Source organism: Dipodomys ordii, unplaced genomic scaffold (genome assembly GCF_000151885.1).
Source record: "Dipodomys ordii isolate 6190 unplaced genomic scaffold, Dord_2.0 Scaffold10, whole genome shotgun sequence".
In the NCBI taxonomy this organism is placed as follows: Eukaryota; Metazoa; Chordata; class Mammalia; order Rodentia; family Heteromyidae; genus Dipodomys; species Dipodomys ordii.
Window position 1 is genome coordinate 13,400,933 of NW_012267226.1, and position 10,763 is coordinate 13,411,695.

Below are 10,763 nucleotides of genomic sequence, written 5' to 3' on the forward strand. Positions count from 1 at the left end.
GGGGGCTGCTCAAGTGGAAGAGCATCAGCCTTAAAAAAAGCTAAGGGACAGCATTCAAGGCCCAAGTTCAAGCCTCAGTACTGGCGCGCGCGCGCGCACACACACACACACACACACACACACACCTCTTGAATTACCAACTAAATGACTTTATGCATTGCACTTTTGATCGCTGTTGAAAAAAATGATTCCTCACATATACATTGTTTTTATGCGAATTAACTGAAATTCAGCAGAGTCGTTGCCCAAATGTTAAATGATTGTTATGACACTAATCAGCAGAAAACCATTATTTCCTCATGAGTTCCAAAATCTAGTTGAGGAGCCTAAGATTTAGATAGGAAAACCCAGGCAACTAGTCTAATACACACAACAAAACAAAAAGCCCACAACCGAGCTACCACTATTTCTAATCCTAAGTGCACTGCTTCTTGTAATAAGTCAGTATCAACTCCAGCACATCAAAGAACAAAACAAACCAAAACAGAAAAACAGCACAGGAAGCCAACCCTCCCCACCCCACCACCCCACCTCCACTTCTCTGTAGAACTGAGATGACCATGTGCCCTGTGCAATGACAACTGTTTCACGCCACACGCATGCACGTGTGTGCACGCACACACTTGCCACTGTCTCTTGCCTGATTCCCACACCATCTGCTACAGATAGGCAGGGCAGGGCCTGTGGAGGCCTTCACAGGCCTGTCTGAGCCAATGGGTTCGGTTGCTGGGAACAGCGGCCACTCACACTCTTCTGTGATCCTGTCTCTGTCTCTGCTGAGCTGGCTTCATGAGTTGGTTGTGTGGATCCCGTGACCTTTCCTAAGCCTGGCATTCCATCTGTGAGGTCAACCATGGGGCTGGTTATAAGAGTCATGGAGGAAGCCAGCTTCTCATTGCCACAGGATGGAAGCTTCTAGAACCCTCCGTGTGAGCCCTGGTACAAGACACAGATGGCTGCTCTCTCTTTCCTGCTGTCTCTGTTCCTGTGCGTGCGTCTTTGTGTTGAGTTGGGACCCTACCAGGCCACCATGTGTAGCATAGGAGGAAGCAGAGGGGAATGATAGACTTCTCTGGTTTTTCTTTTTAAGATAGCCATGGTAGAGTCTGTCTCCCTCCTCCTCCTTGTCTCTTAGAGCCTCTAGGAGAGGCCTATAAAATTAAAGGACCACCTATCTCTCCTGCTCTGTTCTTTGTGTCCAAAGAAGAAGGTCCATTGGTCTTTCGTCTTTCTTTTTCCTTTCTTCCTTCTTTTCCCTCCCTTTCTTTCTTCTCTCCCTTTCTTCCTTTCCTGCCTCCTTCTTTCCTTCCTTCCCTTCCTTCCCACCCTTGCTCCCTCCCTTCCATCCTTCCTTCCCTTTCTGCTTGGGCACTGTCCTTGAGGGTCCTTTTTATTTCTGCCTTTTTGATGGTTAATTGGAGAGAAGAGTCTCACAGCCTTTCCTGCTCAGGATGGCTTCAAACCGTCATCCTCACATCTCAGCCTCCTGAGTAACTAAGATTACAGGCGTGGGCCCGCTGTGTGTGCCACACAGGTACAGTGAATATGCTACGAAATACAGAGTCTGGCTCTGTGTGGCCCCATCCCACCGGATGCCCTGGATGATCAATTCCACGTTTTTTACATCCTCTGAATCCCTACTCTTATTTGATATTTGCAGCCTTTATTGTGCCAATAATAAGAGCAGTGATCATTTGATGTAAACTTTTTCATTTCTGTTTAGTAACGCACACAGACACACAAACACACACACATAGCAGATACAGATTTAGTGGAAACAACAGGTTTGTTTTCAAAGAAACATCCGTAAATAGTCCTATTGTTTTACTTATTTCAACATGATACAATTACCTATCATCGTTTGAAACTAAAAAGTGTGAATATACACTGCATACTAATATTCTAAGCCAGTCATTTTCAAGTGGGCCTGGGTATTACAGTCTAACACCTGAGTGCCACCCCACCCCCATTTTCAAATCCAATTGGTCTGGGGGACCCAGATGTTTCAAATGTAGAGTCAGAATTGAATTGCTTCCTTGAGACATAATCTGAACACAGTCAGTGCTATCTGCCCCTTATCTGACTAGATCAGCAATGATCAGAGTAGCTCATTGCCCAGATAGCCAGAGAAAGATGCTACTGAGGCAGGCTTGATCTTTTTTCTTTAGCAGTCCTGGGGTTTGAACTTGGGGCCTCACACTTGCTAATCGGTTGGTTCTAACCCTGAGACACTACCAGCCCAATGATGTTTTACTAGTAATTGCTGAATTCAGACATAGTCTCATTTATCTGTCACTAGTGGCTTAAAATCAAACATGAGTTTGTGGGATGAATATAGAATTATACTTATATATACTGCTTAAAGCATCAATATATGAATTTTTCTATGTGTGTTAAGCTCATTGTATATATATATATATATATATATATTAGCTTCTTTGGTCTATGAGGTAAATGCTATTATTTTGGTTTTGTTTTTTCATTCTTGTTTTTGTTTTTTTGGTCGTTCATGGGGCTTGAACTCTGGGCTTGGGCAATCTTCAGCTTCCCTGCACTCTTCAGCTCAAGGTGAGCACTCTACCGCTTGAGCCACAGCGCCACTTCCGGTTTTCTAGTGGTTTATTGGAGATAAGAGTCTCATGGACTTTCCTGCCCAGGCTGCCTTTGAACTGCAATCCTCAGATCTCAGCCTCCTGGGTAGCTAGAATTACAGGCGTGAGCCACCAGCGCCCAGCTTTATTTTGTTTTTTATGGACAAGAAAACTTAGACTGAAAAGGCTTAGGTCCCCATTTCAAATGGGCAAAAAGAATCAAAGCCAAGACTTGCAACCCAAATAATCTGGCTCCAGAATCCAATCCTATCACCTCCGACCTGAACTGCACAAAATAAACACTTCATGGCTTTTATCTGAGTTCTTCACAGTGTACATTTTTAATACAAGTTATCCTAATAGATCTTGTACCAATCCAGTGAAATAGGCAGACTAACATGATCACTATCTGAATGGAAAGGAACCAACCTTGGGCTGGGTGTAATGATTCCTGCCTATAAGCCTAGCTATTCAGGGGAAGGAGATTGGAAGGAAGAGACTGGAAATTTCAAGTTCGCCTGGGAAAAACATTCATGAGACTATCTCAGCCACTAAAAATCTGGGTGCAGCAGCGTATGCCTGTCATCCCATCCATACAGGAAATTTTCTAAGATCGTGAGACAAGCCGGCCTAAGCATAAAACACTAGACCCTATCCCAATGCAGACAATCACAATGCCCTGAGTTCAAACCCCAGTATCACCAAAAAAAGAAGGAAGAAGGAGAGGGAGAGGGAGGGGGAGAAAAAGAGGGAGAGGGAGAGAAAGAGGAAGGAGAAGGAAGAGGAGGAAGAGGAGGAGGAGGAAGAGGAGGAGGAGGAGGAGGAGGAGGAACCAAAGTTGAAGAGATGACATGATCCATTCAAACCTTACATAGGTAATAAGTAAAAAGAAACCCTCCTTAACACACAGAGAACATTTCCTCCCCTAGGAAACTGTCTTCAATAAGAAAGTACTTTTTAACATTCACACAAAATTAAATAACTATGTGTATTCACGTTATCTGCTCGTTCCTAGAGAAAACATACGTCTTTAAATCAAATTTGTGTTAAGAAGGAAGATGTTGCATAAGATCCTGTAGAAAGAGACACCTTCATTGCACATCCTCTTCCCCTTTCTCCATTTCCTCTCCTCCCCTGGCTGACCTCTGCCCAGGGCACCCAGTATCTTCATATTGCCTTTTTTGTATATGTACCAGTCCTAGGCCTTGAACTCAGGGCCTGGGTGCCGTTTCTGAGCTTTTCTGTGCAAAACTAGCACTCGACCACCTGAGCCACAGCTCCACTTCTGGATTTTTGGCAGTTATTGGAGACAACAGTCTCACAGATTTTCCTGCCAGGGCTGGCTTTAATTCATGATCCTCAGATCTCAGCCTCAAGAGAAGATAAGATTACAGGCATAAGCCAGCCCACTGGCACCTGGTTTTATACTGTCTTTCAATAGGCCAAATCTCTACCACCACCATCTAAACCCCCAAAACAGGTACTTCCAAACAATTCATTGTATATTCTCTTTCATTCATCCCTTTTTGCCGTGATCTCAGATAGTACTAAGGAGGAGCCCTATCTCCTTTCCCTCAACAACTCAACCATCAAGCACGGAATACTGAGTTCAAAGTTCAGTACTGACAAAAGACCAGAAATCACACACTCTCAATCCTCAATCCTTTCTAAGGTAAATGATGGTATGGATGAGAGTCTCTATAATATGTTGATGTTCTGGGCCTCACCTGTGAGGTTTGGGTAAATAAGATTAATGACATAAGAACATTGAGTACTGAGCCATCCTGTGCCAGTTGGGTATGATAGGTCATACCTGTAATCACAGCTACTCAGGAGGTAGAGATCTGGAGGATTATACTCCAAAACCAGTCCAAGAAAAAAAAAATTCACAAGACTCTCATTTCAACCAACAAAAAAACTTGGCATGGTGGCGTATACCTGTCATCCCAGCTACATGAAACAGGAGGGTTGAGGTCCAGGCTGGCCCAAGAATAAATGTGAGACCTGTTCAAAAAAATAACTGTGATTGGGAGTATGGGTCACGTGGTAGAACATCTGTCTAGCAAGCACAAGGCCCTGAGTTCAAATCCTAATACCATCTCCACAAAAAGAAACCCTATGCAAAGTTCCAAAACTTAAATAAAAATGTATTCATAATTATGCCTGCAGTCACCAATGGTCCGACATTGCTAATAAAACAATTCAAAGAAATAGGTGGCTCACGTCTATAATCCTAGATACTCAGGAGGCTGAGATCCGAGGATCGCAGTTCAAAGCCAGCTGGAGCAGTCCCCGTGAGACTTATCCAGGCATAATATTCATTTTCCCAGCCTCTGACTAAACTTAAAACATGTAAACTAAAAATAAAATTTTAAAAAGACAAAATTAAATATAGAACTTAGAGTCAGGACCTCTGTATTTCAAGTCCAGCTGTGCTAGTGACCTTTCTATAAAATAAGCCAACAGTCTCTTCACCTGGGAGTAAGAAATTTGAGGCAGGGGGTGGAGGGAGGTAGGGGGAAGTGGGGACGTCTCCACGTTCTCCCATCTAGAAAATCCTTGTTGGGGGTTCACAGCTCTCAGCAGTGATTGCAAGCCCAGGCTACAATGTGAAGCAGGGCTAAACAGAGTCAGAACAAATTCAACTACCATCTCTGGGTATTCTTCACCTCACTTTGTGCAAGGATGAAAAACTTCCAGAAAAGCTGGAATCATATTTTAAGTGGCCCACATACAAGTTTACTAATAAGCAAAACTCAGTCTAGATAAATAAGATAAAAATTCAAAAATGCTAGCATTTGGGGGGGTAATAAATATATTATAATATCACAGACTTCTACTTACAATGTTTGATTCAAGACTTCACCCAACCTCTATTTTCCTGGGGAGGATGAGTAGACATTCCAGCAATCTCCTGAGAACAGAAGTTGAGAGCTAACATTATACTAACTGACCCATTGGGGATTCCAACCAATAAACTTTGTCTGATTAGACATATACACAAAAGAGTAAAGCACCTGGTAATTACTATCACTGTAATTATTGATTGAAACTGAATAAACTTAACGTAGAATCAATATGATAATTAAGTCTTCCTCTACAAAGTGTGTTTGCTTTCCAAGTATTCTCCCTTGTGTGTTGTTTTACGTTAATGCTTTTCCAAAAGTTGACACTAAATTGCAATTTGATACAAGACTCAATGCCATCAATACTAATTTAAGCTGCAAGCATACCTCCTTGAAGAATCATTTTGCAGGGTTACTTATTTTAAAGTCCTTCCCCTAACTTCACACAAGATCACATTCAAGTCACCCAGCTATTCTGGATATTTTCAAAGAATCCCAGAGAATAGTAATGCAATCTTTAGTTCTCAAAACATTTCACACCGGCTAAGTCCCTTTTGTTTCTCCACCCATTACACATTCACATTCATGACAACTCCCTGAGTCTCAGATTTCATTAACCACATTTCACAGAAACAATAACTGGGAATCAGAGAGACTGAGCTGTTTTGCCTAAGTTACAGAGTTGAAAGCACCAGCCGAAGATTTAGGTCTGCTGAGCAATTCCGCTCACTGCCAACAGCCTCCTAGTACAACTTACTTCTCTTTTGTGTTCATTGGAGAATGTTCCCAAGTACTTAAGTCAAATTCATCCTTTCCATTTTTAAAAAACAAAAATATGTCATGATATGAACATAAGGTTATCATATTGTTTTCCCATATTTGTAGCTGTTGTTATAGTTTAGACAGTCCTGTTTGTGGCTGCTTGTGTTTGCATGGGAAGATTTGAGGAGATGTATCATTCTACTGCTCATTTTCTCAGGCAATTTGGATCCATTGAACAATATTTCTAACCATGAGACAAGATGGTACTGCTTAGAGAACACTTGCTGGGGAAGAAAAATAAAATGGATCACACTATATCCTGAGGCAATCGGGGAGGAACATTGCTCGAGTCTCTGAACCTCACAGATGGCACAACACTGACTGTATACATAGTGAAATACGAATCAGCGTCTGAGCCAAACACTGGACCAGCCTCCAACAGTGTCCGGGGGGCTGACTGTCAGTCAGGAGGCTCAGATCCAAGGATCAAAGTTCAAAGCCAGCCCAGACGGGAAAGTCCATGAGACCCTAATCTCCAATTAAGCACTTAAAAAAGCCAAAAGTGGGGCTGTGGCTCAAGTAGTAGAACACTAACCTTAAGCACAAACGCTCAGGACCTACTAGTTCAAGCCCCAAAACCAGCACAGAAAACAAACAAAAAAAAATTCAATGCACAGCCTACACAAGAAAATTGAGGAAAGAGGTCGGATTGGGAGGGATTTAAAAAATACACGGGGACTTGATAAATTATGCAATCCTCTAGACATTCACACAGTGAGACTAAAGATATTCATAGGAGCAGGACTGGGAGAAGCACAGAAAAGGCAGAACAAAGGGTGAACAAATGTAGCATGGAACTCACTAGACACTAGGTGGAAAATGAGCTATGCAACTTGTGGGTGGAGATGGGGGGGAAAAACTGGGAGAGAGTGAGGGAAGGGGAGATAGTGCTCAAAAAGAAATGTACTCATGACCTGACTTAGGTATCCGTAACTGACCCCTCTGTACATCACCTTTACAATAACAGTAGATTTTTTTTGGGGGGGGGTCTGTTCGTGGGGCCTGAACTCTGGGCCTGGGCGCTGTCCTTCAGCTCTTCAGCTCAAGGCTAGCGCTCTACCACTTGAGCCACAGCGCCACTTCCGGCTTTTTTTTTCTGCTTATGTGGTGCTGAGGAATCGAACCCAGGGCCTCATGCATGCAAGGCAAGCACTCTACCACTGAGCCACCTTCCCAGCCCCTAACAGTATATTTTTAAAAAGAATGATGAAAGGGTTGACACTGATCAAGACGTGTTGTATTCATAAACTGCCTTGTCAAATGGCAACTCCTTTGTACAAGTACTTACAGAGAATAACAACATATTTTTTCATTTTTTAATTCAAATTTTAAAAAATGTTTAATATTTTTATTGTAAAGATACCGTACAGAGGGGTTACGGTTACATGAGTAAGGTAATAAGTACCTTTCCTATCGAGCATTGTTACCCACCCTTTGTTTTTCCCCTACTATCCCTTCCCTCCCAATAAAAACATATTTTTTTTAATTCTTGCAGCCATCATTTGAATATTTCCAAGAACTTTACTGTTTTCTGTATTTGAGGAGCTGCAGTAAAGTGGTACCCAAAAAAGAGTCTAGGAACAAGGGAAGGAAAACTTTTACTTCATAAACAAATGGCAAAATAAACAAGCTGTCAAGCCTAAATGCACTAACGTACATGCTAATTCGTTTAAAGTTGTATTACCTTTAAGTGTCCAAAGGGGTTTGCAATTCAGCCTATCAATTTGTGGGTACAGTGCATCTTCATCTATCTTACCAGATGCTAATTTGTAAATGGATGACCCATCACCTCCAATCACTTGTCAGGATGCAAAGTGAACGCCTAAACAACAGATACAGGTCTAATGTTGGCCAATGTAAGTAAGATGAGCGAAGCTACAGAGGGCAACACACAGGGAAAATAAGAAAGGCACCACTTATAAACACAACTCAGATTGTTGAGCATCATCTGAACCCTCTGACACGTTGAAAACCATAATTCATAAAGGAAAGGAAAATCCCAGCTGTCAAAACAAAGGGGAACCTGTCTTATCACTAGACCCCAAGCATCAGGGCTCTGCGATATGGTCTCTCAACCACTCACTGGAAAGCTCCAGAAAGTAGGCCAAAGAATTTGGCATGAAATCCATTATGTTTTGATTCTAAATAAATTGAAGCCAACTTGGCACTTGGGCAGTAAGAAATGTGCTGACGGGAAAGAAATGAGATGCATTTCATAGTCTTTGTTTGGTGTAAATAAGAGCACTGCCACTCGGATGCCAACTGGAGAGCCCTGGGCATTTGGTTGTTGCTGACCAGCGGCTGAAACTCTGATTATCCCAGGACACAGAGAAGAGTAAGTCATTGGACTCTTCAGTCTCAGAGGGTGAAATGTGCAGAATTCATCTCCACCCTCTGCAGAGTGAATCACTCGGCTCCATGGCTCTGACTCTCCTCGAAGGCAAAGAGTGCCAATAGGCACTGGTGACTCAAACGTGTTATCCTAGCTACTCAGGAGCCTGAGACCTGAGAACTGCAGCTCAAAGCCAGTCTGAGCAAGAAAGTCTATGAGACTCTTACCTCCAATTAACCGGCAAAAAAACACAAACAACAAAAACTGAAAGTGGCACTGTGGCTCAAAGTGGTAGAGCTCTAGCCCTGAGCAAAAAAAAAAAAAAAAAGCTGGGGGAGGAAAGTGCCCAGGCTCAGAGATCAAGGCCCAGGACTGGAATGTGGACACATGGAGAGGGGAGGGGAGGGAAGGGGAAGGGAGAGGAGGGGAAGAAAACTCAAGAATGGTCTGCATATAATCTGATCTTTTACTAACTATAATCTAATCCAAAAGGACAAGAAATACACTTAGGAGGCAGATTACTAAATTAAAACTATCAGTTTTCCTGAGTGTGGTGGGGGGGGGAGGGGGAAGAGGAGAAAAGGGAAAACAAAAACATACAATCAAGCGGTGGCTCACACTTGTAATCCTAGCTACTGAGTAGGCTGAGATCTAAGGAGGCTGAGATCTAAGGATCAAGGTTCAAAGCCAGCCCGGGCAGAAGTCATGAGACTCTTATCTCCAATTAACCACTAGAAAACCGGACATGGTGCTGTGGCTCAAGTGGTAGAGCGCTGGCCTTGAGCTGAAGAGCGCAGGGACAGCGCCCAGGCCCGGAGTTCAAGCCCCACAACCGACAAAAAAAACAAAAATAAAAAACATACAATCAGAGCACTGATATCAATGACATTAAAAAGCCTTATTGTTTTCATTTAACTATGAATTAAACACATTTTACCTATCACTCTATAGTACAATTATCCTATTCCTCTTTCCTTCTAATAAGTTATTTAATTATGCCAAGACGTCAGGATATAGAGATGTGCATGGGTGTGTGGCATGCCTGTAGAGAAACACATATCCTTATACCAATGGAATGATTTTAGTGATCGCCAGGACTTTCTTCCTATTTAGAAATCAAACTTCGGGTTATGTCACTGCTCTTCCCAGACTCTGCAGCCTAAGGGAAGAAAGTTGGCAATGCTGATGGCTTTTGTTGGTCTGCTCACAGCTGCTTCACCCTTGGGAGCCTGGGGCATACAAACTGACAGTGGGCAGGCAAACTAGGTCAGTCTTGAGGCAGAGTCTCAGCGAAGAAAGAGCCCATTAGCATTTCTAACACAGGACCATCACACAGTCAGAGCTGGGTAACTGGGAAGAAGGGTAAGGTGCAAGAAAACCCACAGGACATTTGAACTAGCCTCTTCTTAGCAAGTCACCACACAGAAGAGGTGTGACCAGAGTGTGCACTCAACAGCACTGTATGTCATATCTTGAGATTGTAACTGTTGGTTAGTATCTCTACTGAGAGATGATGGAATGAAGTAGAAAGAGACATTAAAATGTAGATGGTGAGCTGAGCACTGGTGGCTCACACTTGTAATCCTAGCTACTCAGGAGGCTGAGATCTGAAGATGGTGGTTCAAAGCCAGTCTGGGCAAGAAAGTCCATGAGACTTATCTCCAGAGAACTGGAAGTGGTGTTGTGGCTCAAAGTGGTAGAGTGCTAGCCTTGAGCATAAAAGCTCAGGAACAGCACCTAGGCCCTGAGTTCAAGCCACGACCAAAAAAAAAAAAAAAAACGTAGCTGGTAATAAGTGGATATGTGAATAGACATAAAATATGTGGTAAATCTATAATAAATGAATATGAAAATGTGACAAAGGAAGGAAGGAAAGAAGGAAGGAAGGAAGGAAGGAAGGAAGGTTGGTTATAGGTATAGATGATAGAGACAGGCAGACAGGCAGATAACACACACAATGGAGTACCATGCATCCACAAAGATGACAAAACTATATCATTTCCAGAATATGGATGGAATGAGAGACATCATCTTGTGACGTGACATAAGCCCAACTCAGAAAGAGTATCCCATGTTTTCCCTCAGACAGGGGATTTTTAAGAAAAAGATATGAAAGCAAACAGGAATTAGTAGGATATGGATGGGGGACTTGCGGGACAGGGAGAAGGGATA

General features: G+C 42.7%; 1 protein-coding gene across 1 annotated transcript in view; it reads right to left on the reverse strand.

Annotated features, from left to right (window-relative positions):
• The window catches only part of Gucy1a2 (guanylate cyclase 1, soluble, alpha 2), a 165,837-nt gene extending 164,961 nt beyond the window's left edge, over positions 1-876 (reverse strand). Inside the window, exon 1 of the mRNA XM_013009625.1 lies at positions 853-876. Within this exon, the coding sequence (XP_012865079.1) occupies positions 853-876 (24 nt within the window). The remainder of the gene's footprint in view (positions 1-852) is intronic.
• Between the last annotated feature and the right edge of the window lie 9,887 nt (positions 877-10,763).